Source organism: Sebastes umbrosus, chromosome 7 (assembly GCF_015220745.1).
Source record: "Sebastes umbrosus isolate fSebUmb1 chromosome 7, fSebUmb1.pri, whole genome shotgun sequence".
NCBI lineage: Eukaryota > Metazoa > Chordata > Actinopteri > Perciformes > Sebastidae > Sebastes > Sebastes umbrosus.
The window spans coordinates 21,136,685-21,160,863 of NC_051275.1; the positions used below are offsets into that span (position 1 = coordinate 21,136,685).

General features: G+C 38.3%; 2 protein-coding genes across 3 annotated transcripts; one reads left to right on the forward strand and one right to left on the reverse strand.

The window, feature by feature from the left end:
• Positions 1 to 162: 162 nt before the first annotated feature.
• LOC119492123 (sarcolipin) lies at positions 163 to 3,305 on the reverse strand. Of its 2 annotated transcripts, XM_037776506.1 has the most exons (3): positions 2,986 to 3,305; positions 1,864 to 1,953; positions 163 to 1,488 (listed from the first exon to the last, which is right to left on the reverse strand). In XM_037776506.1, the coding sequence occupies exon 3, from the start codon at positions 1,400 to 1,402 to the stop codon at positions 1,307 to 1,309; it is 96 nt and encodes a 31-aa protein (XP_037632434.1). In that variant the 5' UTR covers positions 1,403 to 1,488; positions 1,864 to 1,953; positions 2,986 to 3,305; the 3' UTR covers positions 163 to 1,306. The 2 variants fall into 2 exon arrangements, with proteins under 2 accessions (XP_037632434.1, XP_037632433.1); XM_037776505.1 differs by lacking the exon at positions 1,864 to 1,953 and having other exon boundaries at positions 2,986 to 3,300.
• Positions 3,306 to 9,753: 6,448 nt separating this feature from the next.
• Positions 9,754 to 24,179, forward strand: alkbh8 (alkB homolog 8, tRNA methyltransferase). The gene is made up of 12 exons (XM_037776453.1): positions 9,754 to 9,963; positions 11,674 to 11,807; positions 11,912 to 12,012; positions 12,235 to 12,366; positions 13,169 to 13,264; positions 13,540 to 13,644; positions 15,314 to 15,384; positions 19,660 to 19,766; positions 19,999 to 20,159; positions 20,285 to 20,559; positions 22,331 to 22,480; positions 23,268 to 24,179. The coding sequence occupies exons 1-12, from the start codon at positions 9,817 to 9,819 to the stop codon at positions 24,027 to 24,029; spliced, it is 2,241 nt and encodes a 746-aa protein (XP_037632381.1). The 5' UTR covers positions 9,754 to 9,816; the 3' UTR covers positions 24,030 to 24,179.

Genomic DNA, 24,179 nt, shown 5'->3' on the forward strand with positions numbered 1-24,179 from the left:
TCATAGGATCTTTGTTGTGTCGATCAAAATGTGGTCCCTCCCATGGAGGTACCCTAATGAGCAGAAGACTATTTTAGAAACCCTATTTTGGTTTAGAATATTTTTTGTTCTGCTTTGTATTAAAAGAAGAATCTCCCCAAAATAAGAACAGCTACAATATAGAAAATGAGACTTTATTGATGGTCCATTTATACAGCCTTCAGGAGGAATTCAGTGTCTTTTTCCTGCATTTGGGGATTTTGCATCTTGAACAGATCAAATGATTTTGTTCTGACAACATTTCACAAAACACCCCATAAGTCCCTTTCAACTAAATGTGCTTTACTTGATAGTACAGATTAGAAAATACACTTTATTTTTATTGTCATTAGGACTATAAAATATTATATTCCAGATTTTTGTTTCTCAGTTGTTTTTCTTCTAGCTGATGAAGACCTACACTATTTAAATCTCAACTAAAATAATGTGATGGCAAAACTGTGTAAATTATCTAGGTGGATTTTCATTTTAAACTATTTGCCTTTATTCTGTTTCATGTATTCATGCATGCCCTGTTTCTCCTCTCATGATATATAACTGTACATGTGATCAATACCACCTGATAATATTCAGTAACCGCTGAAATGTGCAACTATAGAAGAGAAAACACTTCAAAGAACACAATAACTTTCAGAAACCAGGAGGAGAAAAACATGGGCGTCATGGTGTAAATCATGAATACAACTTACGTTTGTGATATGAAACAGAAAAATAATCCAACGAATGAAAGACTGTTTAATGGCAAGAAGTGAACATAAATATTATGCTTCATTATTTGTGTTGATGTTTTCTTCTTTGAGCAGATACAATATCTGCATTTGACACATTCATCACTTAGTAAAAACAGAACAATAGACACAACAGCATTTCACTGTATCAAAGGTCACGTGAATGACACACTGCATATAGTTTATATTGACATTACAGTGTTTTATGGCTCTCACTTTGTTTATTTTTATTCATCCTCCCATCTCTACTGTGACTTCCCGTTTGGCTCTTGCCAGAGATTCAAAGCCACATTCAAAAAAACACCTCAAATACTGATCCAAGACAATCTGCCCTGTTTGTCGTAATCACATAGTGTTAGACCTCATATGAGTAATATAGAGCTCTGGACCAAATAATGAAAAGATGTAAACACTGTCTGAACAAGAATCAATCAGCAGCATAGTCCTACGATAACCATGCTGGCTTCTTCTTCCCTCCGCACACACACATCTCTCCTCCTGTTTCCTCTCGTTCATCTCCTCTCTTGTTGCTCCATGGTTCAGGCCTGGTACGTTTTCACCAGCAGCCACATCAGCAGCACGGTGATTAAGACGATCATGAAGTTGAGGAACAGCTCCTTCACCGAGCGGTCCATGGTGGTGTCACACCCGAGGAGAGGAGGAGCAAAGAAGAAAAGATGCAGATGTGTTGGATGTCTTTAAAGAGGTGTGGCTCCTGGACCTGCGAGATGTAGAGAGATATGAGCAATGGAATATGACCAAGGCAAATAAGACGGCATTTAAAAATAGAAGTGTGCATGTTTGTCGCCTCTGTTATCATAGATTAGAGGGATCAGCCACTTCTCAGGCGGATCATTACATTTGTTTCGCAGTTACTCATCACTCAACAGGGAGTGGGGCCACAATATCCCCTCATATACACAAGTAAGTAAGTAAGAGAAACCAAAGAATAATTACAATATGAGACACAGAACAACGAGAGACAGACCAAACTAAAACAAAATATGTGGACGAGGCCTATAAAAAGGCCTGAGTTTTTGGGATTAGGTGAGGTGATTCCAGAGGGTTAGAGCTAAGACAGAAAAGATCTGATCTCCTTTTGTTTTGCAGTTGGAGCGGGGGATGCATAAGAGGCCGAGATTTGAAGATCGGAGTGGTCGAGGGGCAGAATATGGAACGAGAAGATCTGAAATGTAACAGGGGGCGAGGTCATGCAGTGCCTTATGTGTAACTAACAAGATCTTATAGTTTATTCTGAATTTTACAGGAAGCCAATGGAAGGATGCCAGAATAGTGGTAATGTGAGACTGACGGCTAGTTCCGGTTAATAGCCTGGCAGCTACATTTTGAACCAACTGTAGGCGATTTAAAGCAGTTTGACTGAGGCAGGTGTAGAGGGAATTACAATAGTCTAGAATAGAGATGCACCGATACCGATACCGGATCGGATAACGGGCCGATACTGACTCAAATAGCTGGTATCGGTGACCATCAGAGAGATCTATTCAATTCAATTCTCTATTTATATACATTATATACTGGAATTTGAGTTGATGGTGTACAATTTATTATTTTAATTATAAAGAACAATTCAGTTAATGTATATCTCTATATTTATTTGGCACATTTTGATTTACAAAGTTAGGAAAGCAATGTTTAAGTCAAGCCTGATGTTGCCTTACACATAAAAGAATGATCCCAGTCACTTCCACACAGTGAGGCATACAGCGTATTAATTAAACACTGGTATCGAATCGGTACTCGATACTGGCTACTATCCAAAAAGCAGGTATCGCTTTCAGTATCGGGATTAAAAAAGTCGGATCAGTGCATCCCTAGTTTAGAAGGGAGAAAATTAAAGTGTGAATTAATAGTTCAAGATCCGTGGAAGACGAGATGCATTTGATTTTAGTGATGTTTCTTAGCTGGAGAAAACAAGACTAGACAAGTTTAGTGACATGATGGTCAAAAGTCAAAGATGATACCATGATAATTTCAGTTTGGGACATGATGCACACACCCACAAAACATACTTAATAATACACTAATGCCCACACGATCAGGTTAAAAAGTGTAGGGCAAAGTCATTGATTTTTTTTTTGTCAATTGCAGAATCTTTGAAATGTTTTGATTGTACTGGTTGCACATTACTCTCCCAACAATGACAACATTATTCAGAATGATAACACAAAATCAGATGATGTCAGTGAGCTGTTACCTTTCCTTTCCTTTTTTTGGCAGTGATCTCACTATAAACAGGAAGAACAGGAAGAGGAGATGATCTTATGTGTTCCAGTAGTACTTGACCTCTTGTCTTCTTACTGGAAACTTCTCTATTGTGGCACTTCTTCTTTTCCTCCGCAGCATTTACTAGCAGCTGACCTTCTTGCCGTTTGTCCAGCTCTCTGCAGTCAGCAGGGCAAGGGCCTGCTCCTAAAGTAGCCACCCTCTACGGACCGCCCCGTGTTTCACATACACGCAGACTGATGTCACGCACCAACTAAACAATCTCAACCACTGGTGTGTTCCCCATCTATAACCATACAGAGTCTCTCTCTCTCACACACACACACACAACAGAGGAGGGTTATTTATAAAGCATTATTGCAGATACTAGGTGGATTATAGTTGTTCCAAACACAATACTCAGGTCTTCTGGTAGATAAAGGAGCTGTAACAGTATATCACTCAGTATCTGGGTATGAGCTTTGCACAGGGGGAATGAAGAGTAACAGAGCGACCTCTCCAAAATGCAACATTAGAGGCATGTAGGTTTAAATCCAGCTGATACCATAATTCATCATGCTGTCTGCCCTGTCAAAAAAAAGAGGAAATTGCTCTCATAGTTATTCAGGTGCTTTAGCCACAGCCTGTCTGCCACTGCACTTTAGTTACTTTCAATATCCTTTGTGGCTGCTGGATGACAACTGCCAGCCAGGAAAGACGGTAAAAGGATGTGTCATGAGGCAGCGTTGCATGTACCGTATAGTGGCTGACACCCTTCGTTTGCTTTCTCCTAACTGATGGATCGACAGACACAGGCAGCCGGGCTGAATCAGATTCTGCTCCCCTCAGTGAAGTGCAGACAGGCTGATGGGCAGTGAGGCACCAATATACTGTGTGAGCACCGCTGGGAAAAGTAGGTTATGTTTTTTATAGCTCTATAGTATAAAATGTTCTCTATGTCAAACTTGGACCAATCAATCTCCACCTGCATACTTCAAGAAATAGTTTTGGGAAATATGCTTGTCGGCTTTCTTCGAGAGTTGTGAAAAGATACACTCTCATGTCTGTATGGTAAATATGGAGTTACGACCAGAAGCTGGTTAGCTGAGCTTAGCATAAAGACTGGAAACAAGGGGAAACAGATAGCCTGGATCTGTCCAAAGGTAGCAAAATCCACCTTCCAGCACCTTGTTTTCTTTTTTTTTATCTGTACAAATAACAAAGTGTAAAAATAGCATGCTGTGGTTTCATGGGGGGTTATGTAAGGGATTCTCAAAGTGGGGTCTGGGGACCCCAAGGGGTCTATGACACTCTGCCATGGGGTCTGTGAAAAGTTTTCAGATTCATTCATTTAAATTATCATGATATAATTTTCCTTTTTTCACAAAAGACTTCATAGTTCAATGAAAAATATTTTAATTTTAAATCTAATATAAAATTTAGTTGATAAATAATGTTCTTATCTAACAAATCTATAACTCTTGCAAATACATGTCTAATATCGTTCTAATACATTTCTCTTGTGTTCTTTGAATAAGAAGTGTAAAAAATAGACTACATCAAATTATTCCAAGGGACATACTTCACATGAGGCGGACCACGGTATATGCTCTATCATGTAAGGGGTCCTTGGATGAAAAACCTTTGATGTAACAGATTATTTCTTGGACTGGAGTGGCTACCCTTCTAGAGTCGCGTCTCCACCATGAGTTTAACAGACAACCATTGGAAAGTCCAGGAAGTCACTGGTCCCAGACATATTCCTGCACATAACACACCTGTAAAACCGCAGCTTCCATTTTTGTACTGTCATGGCCACAGGACATTTGCTATTGATTGGCTGCCATTCTCAAGAGTGGGGGGTCTATTACATGGTATAAGCCAAGCTGGACTGAGGGTGACAGAAGAATAAGAATAGAGAAAAGTGGCATGCTACAGAGCACAACCCATTTTGTTGAGTTAATGTGTTAACTAGTGAGCTTAAGAGGTACACAAAGGCAGATGTTGCTACCTTTGGACAGATCCAGGCTAGCTGTTTTCACCTGTTTCCAGTCTTTATGTTAAGCTAAGCTAAATCAGCTGCTGAGTGCTAGGCCTATTAATCCTCTCATCGAATTCTCTCACCAGAAAGCAAACAAGTGTTTTGCCAAAACTATTCCTTGAAAAATAAGTTTATTATATAGTGTTTTTTTCTTTCTTTTGTTGTTGTGTACACCCATTGTACTTTTACATTCTTCCTCCTGTGTGTTATGCTGGTGTTAAGAAGGGGATTTTGACAGTTCACCACAGCGAACCTCTCGGTTCATCTCACACTTGACAGCTGCTTAAAACGATATTATCTTTGGACTAATGTTAAACCCCCTTGACACACACACCTTCTCGTACACACAGAGGGGTCACAGTAGGACAAACTGTATATGAGCTCGGCTGCCTTTAACCTTGCCATCACAGGATTCCAAGGTCGTTCCCAGAGGATTTAACAGATCAAACCGGCTGCCTTTTTATCACCCTGCTGCTCTGCCAGCGTCAGACCAATAGCTATTTGACCCAGGGATTCCCATTGTCACATAGATCCAGCACTGGGGGGTGATTGAATAAAGCAGGGCGAGGTGTGCAGGCATCTCTTTGCGGGGTGGACCACGGCCCACTCTGACAGCTGTGTGTGTGTGTGTGTTGAAGATGGAAAAGCGCTGGCAGGGTTACCCTCTAAATCAGTGGAGAGACAGAGGGTGTCAACAAGGCCTCCGAGACACCATTCCACACATTCTGGGATGCTGTATGTGTGTGTGTACGTGCATATAGTGCATACGATACTGTTTATTATCCAGTGAAGTTTGGTGGCAACCAATGAAAAACTGAAAAACACAAGATTTGATGCAGAAAATGCGCTCTTCAGGAAAGCATTTCCCTAATGCCCTTTTCAATAAACACAAAATGTTCTGCGGTTTAGCCTGGATACTAGTGTATAAATAGCTGCCTGGCACTGAAAAATTATTTAGCCCACAGCTTTGCTCAGTGTCTAAATCTTTTCCACTACATCAGCTTTGATTGGAGGAGAGACAGTCGTCCTGACAGAGAGATGATACACACACCAAACACAAGGCTCAGTCCTGTTAATATTTTGGCCAGTTGTAGTGGCCTATTATGTTTGAACATTAGATCTGCTGCCAAAGACTTGACCTAGTAACTTCTCTTTGTTTTATATCCCTTTTAGCTTGCCAAATAATCAACAAATAGACTGTTACAGTCTTCAGTGCTACAGCATAATATGACTTCTCCTGTATTGCAAGACAAATTTGGCTGTACTGTATACGGTACAGACAAATTTATTATACAATGAAAATATTTTAAATGCCTTGGCTGCACATCAGTTATATTTCCTTTTGAATAAAATTAAAACTAATGACCACAAATATTTCAGTCTCTGGAAAAAGGTCATAAAAGAACCATCGGCTGATATATTGACTCATCTTTGTCCAAGAACAAACCAATAGCTGCTTGCATATCACCCCCAGGGATCAGAATCAGTATTTTAAAAAGCAGGATCGGGTGTCTTTATCTTTCCATCTCCATCATGCCAACAGTCTCCAGCTAATTAGAATACATACATGACAGCAACAGGAGTTTGGCCTCTGGCTACTGGCCCTGCATATTAAAGGGTGATGGCATGCCTCAGGGCACACAAGTGGTCCCACTCTAGTTCTCAATGTTACGCTGTTCATCGCTGATGTGTGAGGTGAAGCTGTCCTTGAGCACTGGCAAGGGAAATGTTCTCCTAATCTCCCGTTCATAACCTGAAAGTGGTATTTCCACTTGGTAGAGCGTTTACATTCATTGTTCCCAAGTTCAAAATGTGTCTGGAAACAGCAGTTGAGAAACAAGGTCCAGCTTTTGACCATGCCACATGATCTTCATTAGCAGATGGCTCATTCATCAGCTACTAAGTGGACTTAGTGGTGAGATTGTTTTCTCAACTGCTGTTTCCAAGGTGAAAAATGAACGCTTTTAAGCCTGTTTGCATGAGAAGTCAGTAAAGTATGGAGGATGGAACCTGCCAAAATAAAAAAAATTATAATTAAATAAATAAACGACTCGATAACTAAGTATAAATAAGTTAAGTATGTCATTAAAAATAAAAATTAAAAATAAATGTAGGCAATAAGTAGTTGATCAAATGTGACATAAATTGATATTTTAGTTTTAATTTGCTTCTTTATTTATTTACCTTCATATTAATTCCTCTATCTACTTATCTATTTAGTTTTCCCTGGTATCTATTCTTTCTTTTATTAACTTTTAAATGTATTTATTTATTTTTGCATTTATTTTCAATCTACTTTTAAATAAATGTATTCATTATTGTATTGTAAGTATTTATTTATTCTTTTCTTTATACGTGTCTTTTTATATTTCTACTCCATTATGCAAATGAGGGGGCTGACATTCAACGTATGTCATGGGTCAGTGTGATAGATATGGGAATTAATACTAGGTAAAAATAAGGTAAATAAATAAAGAAGCAAATTAAAACAGAAATATCAATTTATGTCACATTTTATCAATTAATTAATGCCTACGTTTATTTTTTTTATATTATTTTTGGTACATTTAATGGCATATTTATTTATATATGTTTGATTTTGGCAGGGCCTGTCCTACAGAGTAAAGTGCTCAGAAAATATTGAAATTTTAGTACAAGTAACTGCTCCATGTGCTGAGGAAGATTGTGTTGTTTGGAAACCCCCAGAGCAGCTACTAAATGGAGCTGGTGGTGAGATTGTTTTCTTACAAGACATTAGGAAGTCAGATTGACTCAGGGTAATGGGTTGCAACAAAATTGTCCATCAGACAAAGACAGAAAATAGAATATAAATTGAAATAGAATTGATTCCTGACTTCAAATTAATCCATCTTCCCCCTGTTTTAATATTATTGTGTACACTGGATAAAAATGCCCCTTGCTGGTACTGGCACTGATGAATTCCCCAACAAATGTACCTGATTGATGTCTCTGGGTATCATCATTTTTATTTTTTATTTATTAGTCTGTTTTGAAAAACAAGATGGAGCAGAGTGTTGTTATGATGTCGGAGAGGGCAGCTTGGCCTCCTGTCTGACCAGCTGTTGTTTTGTAGACTATAAACTGAGTGTGCTGTTAAGACTAGGAAAGGGTTCCCACTGGCCAGCAGCTCAGCCTGGCACTGCAATTACTGAGATGGCTGAGGACAGGTGAGGGCTTCATTACACAACCCACCAGTGTATAATCGCACACACTGACGCACAAATGTTTCATGCTCCAAAACACATGCAAAGACCACCTCCAGTCCATGCATGCACTGACACCCAAAGGGGCTGTAGAGTCATTAATCTGGCTGTAGAGGAATTCATAAGCAGGATCTAAGCTAATTGGCTCCTTTGAGGGAGGAAGCAAACAGAGAGCAACAACCAGTGCAAAAAAACAAAACAATAGACGGAATAAACAAATTATAATTTAGCCTGAATGTGAATGCTTGTATCTGATCAGCATCTGCCCTGATGTGTAGGGTTTTGTGTTTTGTTGAAAAGGATAAGGAGTCAGCCAGCTAGCCCATTGTGATAATACTCTTTCATTCATCGGGTAATACAATATTATTCTCAGTTGCCAGAATTGCAGTCTGATGATGGATGAAAGTGGAATAGCTCCCCAGGATAGTCATCCTATATACTTACTTTTTTATCCCTTAGTATCAAGTTAGCAGGGCCTATAGAATGATCCCTGGAGCATTTTTGTCTTTTGTTGGGAGATTAGGAAGGCATGCAGCATGGATTTGCCATCAGGGTTTAGGTCATATATAATGGAGCCACAGGGCAAACCACTGCATGTCGGTAAGGCTCGGATAGATACCTCAGAAAATAAAAACGAGAAGGACTACTTAAACAAAAATAGCAAGAGTAATCGTATCGTTAGCTTGGTACTATAGATATACAGTATACCACAACAGAAACATATGTCCTTACTGGGATATTATACAAATAGCAGTATTACCCATGGGAAGTACAAAAACAGTAGAAGACAACACTCTTGTATAACACACAAGAGTAAAAGCTCTAGTGCAGTATAAGATCATTATCTGGTTTAATAAAAGGCAGCAGCAAACAGGAAAGTTTGAAGCTTTGATTTTCAGTCCTGCAGGTTTCTGGGAGCTTGTTCCAAATATTTGGTGCATAAAAACTGAACGCTGCTTCTTCTGCATGTTTGGTTCTGACTCTTGGGACACTAAGCAGACCTGATCCAGATGGCCAAAGGAGGACGGTCTGCAGGACAGATACTAATGCACTATACTCATTTTTAACAGTCTCTTCTGCACTATATTCATTTTTTTTAATAGTCGTGTATCACAGCTGTTACCCTGCACTATATTCAGTTTTAACAGTTTTCTTCATCTCCTTGTATTTTTATATCTGGTATATTTTTTTGTACTTTGTACTTTGCACTATTAACTTTTTTACTGCCTTTTTACTAACATGTTTTGCACTATGGAACTGTGATGCTGGAAACTTGAATTTCCCTGGGGATCAATAAAGTTACTATCTCTCTATCTATCTATCTAATAATGCTGTTTGACATAGACTACACCAAATGCATAACAAAATCTGGTAGAGTCTGGTAGGGCTGGGAAAAACAGTAAAAGTCCCCCCCCAAAAAAATAAAAAAAGAAGAAAAAAGAAAGTGTAAAAGGAAAGGAAAGGAAACTGTGCTCTCTGATGCTGCTCTCTCTCCTGGGAGGAGAATCGTCCGGAACTTTCACTGTTTGATGTTTGTTGCCACCCGGACATAATAAAAATGCGCACCATGGATGCTAGTGTGGGAAACAACGTGAAAGCTGTCAGGAGGAGTAAAGAGGACAAGAAAGTTCTCCGTAAACAATTAAAAGCCAGTCACACTTTGCTGAAACATGAAGGCATCACTACAGCACCGCAGCCCACCCGGGTAAGTTACCAAGGGAACCGGAAACACACGTTTGTAAACAGGAAGTGGCTGCAAAGAGAGAGAGAGAGATAACATGTGGCTACTTCTATTAAAATGTACTTCTTTGCAGCTATTAGACGCAATAAACACAATTCAAAGTTGATTTTCAGCTCATGTGAGTTTAATTAAAGAAGACACCATAACTAATTTTTCAGCTATTACAATAATATTATCTTTTTATCTACTGATTTCTGCAAGAAATATAAGAAAAATAGAAATAAAAGACCATGTAGCATGTACATTATGTACATAATGCTACAATATATAACACAACACAAAGAAATATAAGAAAAATAGAAATAAAAGACCATGTAGCATGTACATTATGTACATAATGCTACAATATATAACACAATATATGTAGATAAATAAATAAATTAATAATACAAATAAGAAATATGTACAAATCTTGTACATCTTGTAAATAACATCTTTATTGGTACAGATCCCTGCAAAAATCACCCCATTATATTTGTAATGTTTATCAATGAAAATGAGAATAGTATGGTAAATTATTATTATTATTAGTTTGTTATCATTCCCTCTAATGTCACAAATCATATCGCAATTGCAATATCAGTCAAAATAATCACAATTACATATTTTTTTCAAAATTGTTCAGCCCTAGATCAATAGGATGCAATTAAATATTTCAAACCCAAAAGCAAGACTCTAAATCAGAAATACTTTATTGATCCCCGTGGGGAAATTGGGACTTTACAGTTGTTCTGATATGAAGCATAAAGACATATACGAAAAATAAAAATAAAAGAGCATGTAAATTATGTACATAATGCTACAATATATAACACAATATATGTAGATAAATAAATGAATTAATAATACAAATAAGAAATATGTACAAATATGTGCATCAAACACATACAATATAGAGTGTAAATAAGTAAATTAAAAATGCTGAGTTGTGATCTGTGAATATGGTGATGTAATGATTATAGAGAATATAATAAATAACATATTTCAAAGAGTATTTGTAAATATGATACAAGGGGATTAAACCTTTTTTAAGCAAAGGGAGGACTCACTATTATTCAACAATAAAGTTAACAATAAAAAAAACAAAACAACTACTGGTACACTAAACTTCCTCAGTCATCACTGATTAAGCATTAATTTCAGTCGTATAAATCAAAAATAATAGCAGTTTAGGTTTTTGTAGGGGACTTATTTACTATGTTACAACTAGGATCACATTTCCAACCTGAAATGATTGTGTTGTGACAGAATGTGTCTCCACAACACAAGTAGTTTTTGCACAATTGATTTAAAATTAGTGTCATAACAAGATAGCAAATGAAGAAATAAATTAAAAAAAAGGTAAATAAACAAATAAGAAGTGGAAAAACAACTTACTGTAAAGTTTGTATGTGTGTCTTGAACTGTAGGGAGATGTTATTAGGACATAATAACAGTCTGGTTATGTTTACTTCCTTTTTTAACTGTGAAAAATATGTTGACAAAGGTGTGTTTTGAGTGTTGGATGACTTCGGCAGACTTGACAGCCTGGTGGAAGAAGCTATTCATTGTAGGATTTAATACAGTGATATCTCAAACAGTGATCAGCCTGTTATGGATATCAACTTTCCAAGTGGTATTGTTGTTAAATTGGTCTGTATATAATCAACCAGTCTACCTCTGTCTCCTCTGCAGAGTTTGGTGGTGGCTAATGGTGGCCTGGGGAACGGCGTTAGTCGAGAGGAGCTGTCTGCAGCGCTGAAAGAGATGGGAGAGCTGGAGGCACTGATCATGCACCCTCACAAGCCCTACGCTTTTGTCACATACAGGTACAGGTGCAGCGAGGACAATACTATATCACACCCAGGACGTTATTTTAAACCTTTAAAAACCTCTCTGAAAGATCTTGTTTGCCGTTTTTTATTGTTTCCAGATCTGAAGAGAGTGCTCGGAAAGCCCACATCCACCTCAATGGGGAAAAGCTTCAATGTGGAGAGAACAGCGTCACACTCTACCTCAGTTATGTCGACTCAGGTACTTACCTTAAACATTGACACACACAGACGCGAGCATGAATTACTGTAAGATTTGCTCTTGTCGTTTGAAGCATTGTTTACCGTACATTTAACAGTAAGTTGGATAACTAAAGACAACTATTTGATTTGTTTGTGTGCTTTATGCTCTGGAAATCATGCTCGATAAGAAACATATTTTTGTAGCCAGCAGTTTGATCCTTACTGTTTTTTTTGTATGCAGTAACATGTGAAGAGGAGGCGTCCGTTCCTTTGCCAGAGGGATTAGTCTTGGTGGAAGATTTTGTGTCTCTGGAGGAAGAGGCTCTGCTGCTCGCTGCTATCGACTGGTCGTCTACTAATGATGATGTCAATGGTGAGGGGCAGCAGAATTAGCTTTGTCTGTTTGTGTTTTGTTCTTAAGTTCGGGCTCAAGTTGAACTTCTCGTAATCACCCTGGAACTTGATCATAAACCTAAGTCTTAGTCTTTTACATTGAACCCTAACATCAGTGAAACAATTTGTCAAAACAGAGAGGTGTTGATGGGAAAATTAATTTGAAAAATTAAATATTCAAAAATCTTGTTTGCATGACAGTGATGCATCTTTCAAATCAGGCATTTACAGCTATGTTTAAAAATTATAGTAATTTTAAATTTACGGCCCTGTTTGCTCGTCAATCCCATGAATGGGACATGACAGGATGGACACGCAGCGTTTCAGCAACTGGTGAGTGAGAATAATGTTTGTGTAAATATATGCGTATAGGAAACAGCAGAACAATCAAGTGTGCACCTTTGGTCGCACTACTGATAAACAGTTTAGGGGAGAGGGATATGTCGTGATGTGTTTTAACTACGGAGTGAATCAGGAAGGGAGCGGAGAAATGTTTGGCGTGTGTATGTGTGTGTGTGTGTGTGTGTGTGTGTGTGCCTGCGGCGCAGCGGAGAAATGTTGGTGTGTGTGGCCTGAGGTGATGTGTGTGCGCTGCCCACAGTCAGTGACGGCTACTCCGTCATATCGGAATTGTGCACCAATACACTCATATTAGATGACAGACAGTCTTAATGAATCATGGATAATATTTCATTTTAATGTACAAAACCATTGTATACAATTCAGATAAGAAATACAAGAAATTGAACCTGATCCTCTAACATCACTCTAATGCCTTCTAGCTCAAAAAGCTCTGAAGCACAGAAGAGTCAAACATTACGGCTTTGAATTTCGCTACGACAACAACAACGTGGATAAGGACAAGCCTTTAGCTGCTGGTAAGCTTGCTTTTTTTAATATCGTATTTTCAAAGGTTTGGCCATTTTACTCACTGATTACAATGCTGTCCTCAACTGTGTCTTCAAATCCTACACATCTGTTGTCAAGCAGAGAATCATCATCTATTAATATTTTTTTGGGCCCTGTTAGGAGATTTGATTATTTTATTTTTTTTTACATAGAAAATGCAGTAAGATATCTCCGTATTTCTATTTTCACCTATAACTCATGTATTGGACAGTGGACCATAAGATGTGTGTGTATGTGTATCCAGGTATTCCTCAGGAGTGTCTACCTGTTCTGGAGCGGTGTGTGAAGAACAAACACATCGACATCATGCCAGACCAGCTGACTGTCAACCAGTATGAGTCTGGACAGGGTGAGTTATTCCAGCCGTGTCTCTTATGACTCAACCTGTACCTCATCACAGGCTGAGATACATTTCACAGGTTATCATCAAGGCTGTGTAAACATGACTGACCACATGTGGAGAAAATGACAGCTACTCAAAACACAAAAAGATAGATGAGATGCAATGTTATTACAAATTAAATAGTTTATTTACACCTATGAATAAATCACAAAAATATCAATGTCTTCACCTAGGAGCGGTTCAGGAATCAATATTTGGTGGAATATCTGATTCTCGGCGAGAGCTGCAGGGATTTAAAACAGACATTGAGTGGCAAGGAGGCCTTAGCAGAGAGCTGTGGGAACCACAGAAAGATTAAAATACAGATGTTTTTAACTATTGTGGGGTATTTATTGGATTTCCAGACCATGTGGTTATTATAACCCCTCAGTTGAATGTTCTAACAAATGTTCAGGCACACGTTTAGATTTTATTGACATATACCACAAGGTGGCAGCAGAACCGTTCCAACATGCATCGATGAGGGTTGAAAAGTTTTTGGGTCCTTTCTGTCATGTGTTAATAGATTTGCTGTACTGGCAAATCTTTTAGGACTGAAATAAGGATATTGATAAAGTAATGGTTATTAATTATGCTTATTTTTCAAGCTCAAGTACATAAAGTCAAATTTACTATTAAAGGTCAGAATGATTTGATTGTCACACATCACTATAGCCCCTTTCCCACTGGACAAAAAACCCACTAACCCCACTACCATCTGGCTTTTGTCTTTAGTGGGAAGAGTTACAATCAGAATTCATTCCTGAGACAAATGACTGTGATCAGAAGTGATGGAAACAGACACCTGGCGTGGTGTTATGTGGCTTGTGTTGAAGTGAATATATAATAAATACAATCAACAGGGGTTGGACAATTATTATAATTTATTAACCTACAAAACATACAACTACGATGCTCTCCTCAAAGCCACCAGACTCCAGTCAGACAACAGTAATTTTACCTCGCTGATCATCAAAACACACGTCATTCAAATTCGACCGAAACAAAATAAAACTCAGTTAGTCTTTTCACTGTTCTAACAATCAACAACTCTGGTTTGGTCGAAATAAACCCTTAATTCACTGAGTTAGATGTGAAAAGAAACTGCTGTTATTGTTATGCGCTCCTCAAAGCTACCAGACTCCATTGAGAGAAACAGTCATTTTACCTCGCTGATCATTGTAAAACACGCTTGATTCAAACTCAACAGAAACAAAATAAAACTCATCAAGACCGTCTTTGTTAGTCTTTCCATTGTTCCAACAATCACCAACTCTGGTTTGAGAGTTTGAAGAGACTGAATAAGCAACAGATAAAAAGGAGTAACCACTGTAACAATTTCGTTGTTTACTAACCATGTTTTCTTGCTCGTTTGTGACGTTGAACGTGACACAACAGAGAAAAAAAAAACGAAAGGCATACTCGTCTATTAGCAATGGGAAAGGAGGTTTTCCCCTGTTTAAAAAGACAGATATGCGCGCTATTTTTGGTTGAAAAGGGCTATAAATGTTCAATAGTGTCCTTCAGAAACCCAACAAACAACTGGAAACTAAATGCTTTTATATTTTTTTAAAAAATGTATGCATTTCAGTCTAACTATTTTAATTCTACATGTATGTTTTTTTTATATTTTCAGGCATTCCTCCTCACGTGGACACTCATTCTGCCTTTGAGGACACCCTCCTGTCACTGAGCCTGGGAGCAAAGGTAAGAAGTCAGTCCATCATTTTGTGATTTAAACATTTTCACAAAGTCCAGCTAACATTATGTCCAGAGAAATACTCACCACAGCCCTGTGGGTTGGTAATTCACCCAACCATACAATTCATCAATCAGCTTGTGCGGCCAATATCGACCCGCGGTGCTCAAGGTGCATTCATCAATAATCCAAATGAAAGGTACGCATTTAAAGATACAAAGTTTTGGTCTAAAGAAAACCACATTTTAGCATAAAACAGCAATACGAAGTTAAAAAGTATGTGTAAATATAGATCTATCATCATCAACATTCGTCTTTCTGTTTGTACGCCTTTCTATGTCGGGGTTTGATCAATCAAATTAACGTCGCTTCACTGACCACTGTGTGATTCATCTGTCTCAGGGGGCACAACTGTCAGAGATGAGTGTGTGCAACAGTATGTTTGGATTTGGTGTCCTTGTGATTTTACTGAGAACATTTTGTCACCTTGCTTGCTACATCTCATTCTTTTCTTTCTCTCTGACACACTTATATACTGTCATAATCTCATGCTCACTGCAGTATGTAGTTAATGACTCTTTTAGAGGCGTCTCCCTGGTTGTAAGACATTTTGTGAACAATTAATGGACAGAAGAGATACAGATTTTCCTTTTAAAAACTGGGGTTTTCTTTTTCCTTGACTATTCCAGGTGTGACTAGATAGTGTCACCTGTTACTGGGCTGCTGGTTTAGTCTCTGCAGGGTGACTGCTGCTGTAGATGAACACCAATCTGTTCCTGCTTGTCTGAAAAGCAGCTGTCATCTGTCACACACAGACTGATAGACGAGGAGTGTGTGTAGTGTAATGTGGTCTTTGTTTTAGGTCTTCAGTGGAGATTTTGAGCCACAAAAAGTGTACAGTAGGTATATTATATCAGGTGCTTGCGTGGGGAAAAAGAAAGTTTCACCATTACATTAAATCACACCATTATCTTTTTAATGTTTTTAAATGAAAATGAGGATAATTATGGAAATTATTATTATTATTAGTTTTTTATCATTCCCTCTAATGTCACAAATCATATAGCAATTGCAATATCAGTCAAAATAATCACAATTAGATATTTTTTCAAAATTGTTCAGCCCTAGATCAATGGAATGAAATTAAATATTTCAAACCCAAAAGTAAGACTCTATATCAGAAATGCGTTATTGATACCCATGGGGAAATTGGGACTTTACAGTTGCTCTGATATGAAGCATAAAGAAATATAAGAAAAATAGAAATAAAAGAGCATGTAAATTATGTACATAATGCTACAATATATAACACAATATATGTAGATAAATAAATGAATTAATAATAAAAATAAGAAATATGTACAAATATGTGCATCAAACACATACAATATAGAGTGTAAATAAGTAAGTTAAAAATGCTGAGAATTTGGATCTATGAATATGGTGATTTAATGATTATAGAGAATATAGTAAATAACATATTTCAAAGAGTATCTGGAAATATGATACAAAAGGAATAAACCTTTTTTTAAGCAAAGGGAGGACTCATCGTTATTCAACAAAACAGGTAACAAACAGTTAATAAAATAAAAAAAACTACTGGTACACATGATTAACCCAGTGTACTGGAGATTTGGACTCAGTCTTATTTATTTTAGTTAATCTGTGGGTGTAACAAGTTAATACAACTGCGATCTGATTCTTCAGTGCATCATGAAATCTCCCTTTCAGCCTACCACCCGATTTTGATTTATAACTTGATTCATTTCAGTGCTTCCAAAATCTAAAAAGTTACTAAACGTCCTCAGTCATCACTGATTAAACACATGTAGACTTGTCTGCAGTTACATATATGAAATAGTGTTACACTTTACATGTTTATTGAGCTTGTTTGTGTTTTCAGAAAGAGAAAATAAATAACGGGCTGTCTATAGGTGTGTGTGTGCGTGTGTGCGTGTGTGTGTGTGCGTGTGTAAGAGAGTGATGAATAGTCTTGTAGTAAAGCGTAGCTGGCCGCATCAACATCGATTTAGTCACATTCCACCGCTTTCATTGATTGGCCAATAAGGAACAGCACAGTCCTGTCTGTCGTGTGTGTGTGTGATTGAGAGATTTCAGCTGTGGTTTCAGGCAAAGATCAGATCATTTGCTGGTGTTGCATGAGCGTTGCTCTCTCACAATCATACACAAACACTTATCTGTTTTTTACACACACACAAACACACACACACACACACACACACACATACACACAAACACACACACACGCCTCTACTTCACAGAATCCAATTTTCCTGCTGTCACAAGTTGGAGGGATGCAGTTTGAAATTGTGTAGATGTAATTTCCCAGCAGAGCTCACGCTGTTATGCGCTGTAAGGAAACATCAGGATCAAACTCCAACGCTGGGGTGGAGATGCTTCTGTTGGTTGTTAGTGAGAGAGCAAGCACAGTGTCTGTATGTGTGTGTGTGTGAGTGTGTGTGTTTTTTTTCCCCCTGGGGGACATCGGTCAAAACTGTTGAGTAAAAGAACAAAGGATTCATGTTTGTAAAATGTTTTTTCATATTATATTCATTAGTCTTACTGGTCTGTGGTACTGTAATAATAATTGGTAGTTTTTATAAGAAACACTGGCAGTTAAATCACTAATTCAGCACAGTAATACTGTATGAACAATGTGTATATGAATACTCAATTCGATACATAACTATTGGATTATTGAATAGTCTGAGTAAGTAAATTGGAAACCATTCGTTATAAAACCAAACAGCTGTACAATAACATGGCCTGAATGGAAAACACAAGAAAATTATGGAAAAAAAACTAATTAAAACTAAAAATTTAATCAGGCAATATCCTTTTGGAGAATATAAATAAATAAGACTGAGAATTCAATGAAGCATTCTTTGATATTTGAAGATACGGACACAATTTGATCGGTACTAATAGTATTTAGGTTTGATACTGATTATCAGCAGTTACACGGCTGTAGCAGCTACGGTATAATAAGAAGGGATGCATCGATCGGCACCGATAGTGACATTATAAAGCGGAGTCGGGTATTAATTATTAATTATTATTGACGTGACCAATCCAGTCTTTGTCAATGTCATTCTAAAATTCAGTGTTTCCTCTATTGGTTCATTCATTTAGTCACGAGACAAGAGACAAGAGACCAACGACCGTCAGCTGTTTGCCTCTTCACAGTTTCCAAGTTTCTTATTGCTGTTTTATAAAGAAATGTCTAGTTGTATCCTGCTGCTATGTGCAAGTACCCTACTTGAAAGGAACGATTATGGCCAAAATGATAATCACAATTATTTTGATCAACATTGAGATTCAGATTATTTGTCATGTTTTTATCATTGATTTTAGGGACTAAATATTTTTTATTGCACTTTAACATTTAAACCAACAGAGCACTGCTTTCACTTTCACATTGTGCTAGGCTGCAAATCTTTGCATCCAAATAAACAACTCTTTACATTAAAATAAAGACTTGAAATAAGGTTCTTCTTTACCTGAATTCAGTGCATTTTTGTCTTGCCCAACATACTGTATATCATCGCCCGATCATGTTCTTTTAATTGTGGGAAGCCATTGTGATTAACATTTGATTAATTGTGCAGCCCTACTTGAAAGTTTTTGAAAATAGACATTAATAGACATTGGTCATTGAAATTGCTTGAATTTCTATATTTTGTGCAAGAATAGAAATGGAAGTTTTTTTTCTGTGAGCTTCTGTAAAGCCTGCTGTGTTGTAACAGTAATTAACCTTGACCCGTGTCTCAAACTGCTGTGCTGGGTCCTTGAATTTGACAAAATTGAGCCTGGAAGGTCCTTAAAAGTCATTCAATTTGATGGTTAAGAAGGTGTGGCAACCCTGTGTGTGAGTGATTTCCTCAGTGTTCTAGGGCTGCAACTAACAGTTATTTTTTATTGTCGATTAATCTCTTGATTATTTTCTCGATTTAATTAATTATTTGGTCTATAAAATGTCAGAAGGTGAAAAATGTCGATCAGTGTTTCCCAAAGCCCAAGATGACGTCCTCAAATCCTCACAACTCAAATATATTCAGTTTACTGTCATAGAGGAGTAAAGAAACCAGAAAACATTCACATTTAAGAAGCTGAAATCAGAGACTTTTTTCCCTTTTATTTTCTTAAAAATGTACTGATTATCAAAATAGTTGGCGATTCATTTAATAGTTGACAACTAATGGATTTGTTGCAGCTCTACACTGTTCATATGAGTTGTCTAAATGCTCTTATTTTGAATGCAGACGGTGATGGAGTTCCGTCATCACGACGGTCGTCTCGTTGCCGTGGTGTTACCAGGACGCAGCCTCCTGGTGATGAGGGGAGAGAGCAGATTCCTCTGGACACATGGGTGAGCTGCACTGTGTCAGATGGATCAGTCTCAAAATGAGCTTTAGGTCGATTCATAGAGGGGTGACGGGTCTTTTCTTCCTTTTATTCAATTGTCATAAAGCACAGAAAAGCTTCATTTATTGAGGTTTCTCTGGGCTTCAATACAGTCCACCAACTTAACAGATTATCTGCTATATCAGTTTGTTTAAGCTTGTCTACCGCTACTACAGCTGTCTCTTATCTGTTATCAGGATAACTCCCCGGAAGTTTGACATGGTTCCAGCCTGCGACCCACAATCCTCTGCTCATGCGACGCCCGACCTTGGGACTCACCGCAATCTCACTTTGAGCAAGAGGGGCACCCGCACTTCTTTCACTTTCCGTAAGATCAGACATGAACCCTGCCGCTGTGGTGAGAACCTTGTATTATCACCATTATTCGAGAGGTATTAGATATTAGTTTAAAGTACATATGATATACATTCTGATGGATCTCTTCTTTCTCCTCCCTCTCTCTCTCTCTCTCTCTCTCTCCAGCCTTCCCCTCTGCCTGTGACAGTCAGGGAGCTCCCCCAGCACCCTCTCCGCCGTCTCCTCCCTCACTGCCCTGTTGCCATGCCGACGCAGCCCTTCTGGAGGAGGAGTACGTGCACCGGGTGTACGATGCCATCGCCTCCCACTTCAGCAGCACTCGCCACTCCCCCTGGCCTCGCGTTTGCCACTTCCTGTCGACGCTCCCACCCGGCAGCGTGCTGGCTGATGTGGGCTGTGGAAACGGGAAATACCTGGGTGTCAACCCAGAGGTGATAGCAGTGAGTGTCATCATGTATTACCATAATGTCTGTGATACTTCCGTGATCCCTGTGGGGAAATTTGCTTTTCCATTCTGCTTTTATTGCTACTGCTTCATAGATTATCCCCACTGAAAAAAGAAAATGCCTTCTCTCTCTCTCAAAACCCAACCGAATGCGGCCGGTCTCTAAACTATAGACTACGGTATCGACCTGCTTTATATAAAAAGCATCTCGAGATAACTTCTGTTATGATTTGACGCTATATAAAAATAAATTAAATTGAATTGAAGACTGATGCAACTCCCAAGACAAAAAAATGCTACACCTATCAGCACCTTTTTAGATGTCACTAATGAATTTGTTGTATCTTCTTCATTTAATCCATACACAAACAAAAATGTAAAAACAATGTTTCATGGTTTTAAGGGGAGTTACTACTATTTAAAATTGATACGTGAGTAAATAAGTCAGCTTTATTGGTGTACAATAAAGCTGACAGGCTAGCTGTTTTCTCCTTGTTCCCGTCTTTACACTAAGCAAGGCTAAACTTGTTCCAACTCCAGTGCTGTACTTTACTTGTAAACAGGAAATTCATATTCAATTTTATCCTCTCAATCTCAGAAAGAAGGCATATACTGTAAACTTATGGCCCAAAATGTTGAACCATTTCTTTATAATAAAGTTTATCTATTGCAAGATATAGATTTGAAAAAAAATAAATGTTTCAAAGGTTTGCATCATTACACTTTCCCTGGGCAAGAAGCTGTGTTTACTTGTTTACCTCCTTGTGTGGGTCTGACTGGTCATATGGGTAATGCTTTGGTTCGACAGCAAGTCATGTTGTTCACATGAAGGAAAATATCTGTAATCAGTTAGTAGATAGTTTGTTTTTACGTTGTCTCAAGTGTAAACACCATGTCTCATTTAAAATGAGCTGAATAATACACGGAGGGACGATGTCCTCGTTGCTCTCGCTCTGCTTTCTGCTGCTTATCATTGTTTGTATTAGCTCAGTTTCCATGGCAATATCCTACATTTTCTGTTTACGTATGCACACTGGGATATTCATGTTTGGGATTTGGAGGTGCGTGTAAGCAGCTTATCTTGACTCAGCCCGTAACCGTGATAAATTATTACTGAGAACACGGTGATCATGCAAGTCGTCACACGCCAACTTTCTGAGTTGAATCTAGCTGTTTTCTCTCTTCAATTCTTCACTTCCTTCTTCACTGTCTTCTCTATATTTCCCCTCTCCCTCTTCCCTTCTCACTCTCTCTCTCCCGTTGCAGATTAACACTTTTAACCTTCCTGGTTTCAATTGATATGAAAAAGCTTGACCTGTGTGTGTTTGCATGTCAGTAACAGATTAAGTGTGCGTGTACTTTTTCTCACCATCTCTTATCACCTCTGTCTCCTTTGGGAGGAGGTCATAAGAAGCTTGATTGAATTGCTCCCTGAGACAAAATGTGTAAAAATGATAATAACTGTCTTCCAATCCCCTCCCTCCTTTCTTCTCTTCCTTTTACATTTATTTCCGGCTTTCTCTACTCTATACTTTTCTCCACTTACTGGTGTGTTTTTCCTTTCACTTCCATTCATTTTCCCTCATTCTCTGTATTTTATCTATCTCTATGCATATATATTCCTTATTTGTTATTTTCCCATTCTGTCTCTGGATTCAAGGAAGAATTAGGTCTTGTTTCTGCTGCTTTCTGTGTGATTTTGTATTATAGTATTAATAGGGTTAAATTAAAATGTCTGTGTGTGTGTGTGTTTTGTCTCTTTTCAGGTTGGTTGTGACCGTAGCAGTTCTCTTGTCCAAATCTGTGCCGAGAGGGGTTTCCAGGCGTTTGTATCTGATGCTCTCAGTGTTCCTCTGCGAACAGCCTCCTGCGATGCCTGCATCTCTATAGCTGTCATACACCACCTCTCCACGCAGGTACACACATTGTGACATAATTTCTATATCATTTATATATATATATATATATAAAAAACAATATAGAATCTTTTCTGAAAGGTGAACCCACAGAAAAAAAACAAACACATCACTAAATTGTTCATCAGTCACTGCAGGTACAGCTAGAAACTTTACCACAGTTTCAACTACAGGAATATTGAAGTTTTGGCTCCTGGGACATAGATCTAAATTTGGGGCAAATCCCATATCCCTCCGCCCTCAAATTTGTACTCTTGAATGGGTCAGGGACTGGTGGGATGGAGTTAGAGGCACTGAACGTCACTGACTGGTATTTTGTGACACTGATATGGTCATTGGTGTATTATTATTAAGATAGGAAATGGTTATTATTATTTTAAATATATAAAGAAATAATTATTTTATTAGTGTCATTATGCCCCAAATCAATCGATTATTTAGAATCTTTTATTAGACTGATTTGTCCAACCATCACATGCCTTGAGATGCTGTAGCAAAGCGAACATGAATTTAAGCTAATTTCTGGTCCCTGAGTTAGTTTATATAGGAGTATGGGATAGAAATGGTCAAATAAATAGTTTGTGTGTGTGTGTGTGTTGTGTGTTGTGTGTGTGGGTTATTATAGTAAACTAGTAAACTGAAAAACTGAAACTAAAATTAGTAAACACACTCTGAAAACTAACTAAAACTAAAATGATATCGAAAAGTCAAAACTAAAATAAAATAAAAACTAATTGAAAATTCAAATCTATTATAACCTCGGTGTGTGTGTGTGTGTTTGTTGTAGGAACGTCGGCTGGCAGCAGTGAGGGAGCTGGTGAGACTTTTGAAGCCTGGAGGTCGAGCGCTCATCTACGTTTGGGCTTTTGAACAAGAGTACAACAAGCAGAGGTCCAAGTACCTGAAAGACCAGAACAAAGAGCACCCTGAGAACCACAACCCCGCTGAAAACACACCAGAAGACAGCCAGGAACCTCACGAGATATCGAGCATCCACACCGGTAGACATTTAGAAGACGACCACAGGCCTGCAGACAACAAACAAGATGTGACTGATGGCAAACTTAGTGTGCACACCAACCGCACAGCTTTCAACACCCAGGACCTTTTGGTTCCCTGGCATCTGAAAGAGGGGAAAAAACGAGCAGAGGAAGAATCAGGAGAGGTTGGGAAGAAGGAAAAAAGGAAGAAGAAGTCCAAAAACACTTCAGGTAACACCTGCTCAGCCCATAGTTCAAGTACCACAGCTTGTAACCCTGACCCCAGTCCAGGCTTTGACTCCAACATGTCTACTGGATCAGGTCTTGACACCAGTGATGCCACTCACAGCCCAGACTCTAAACCCAGTCCAAGTGGCGACACCAGTCAGACCTCCAGTTGTACTCTAAAGTCGGAGTCTGAGAGCAGCCCAGCGCCCGTTTTTCACCGTTATTACCACGTGTTCCAGCAGGGGGAGCTGGAGCAGCTGTGTGGTCAGGAGGCTGGAGTCAAAGTGCAGAGCAGCTACCATGACCAGGGAAACTGGTGTGTTATATTAGAGAAGGACTGACACACTCATAATGTATAACACTTTATAGTAACCATCATCAATTAATGGTATATTGATTAATTAACTTAAGTGTAGTAATAGTTATTTTACTGTTAAACAATGAAATGATGATAATGTTTACTAATTTTTTAGTAATGCTATAATTCATGA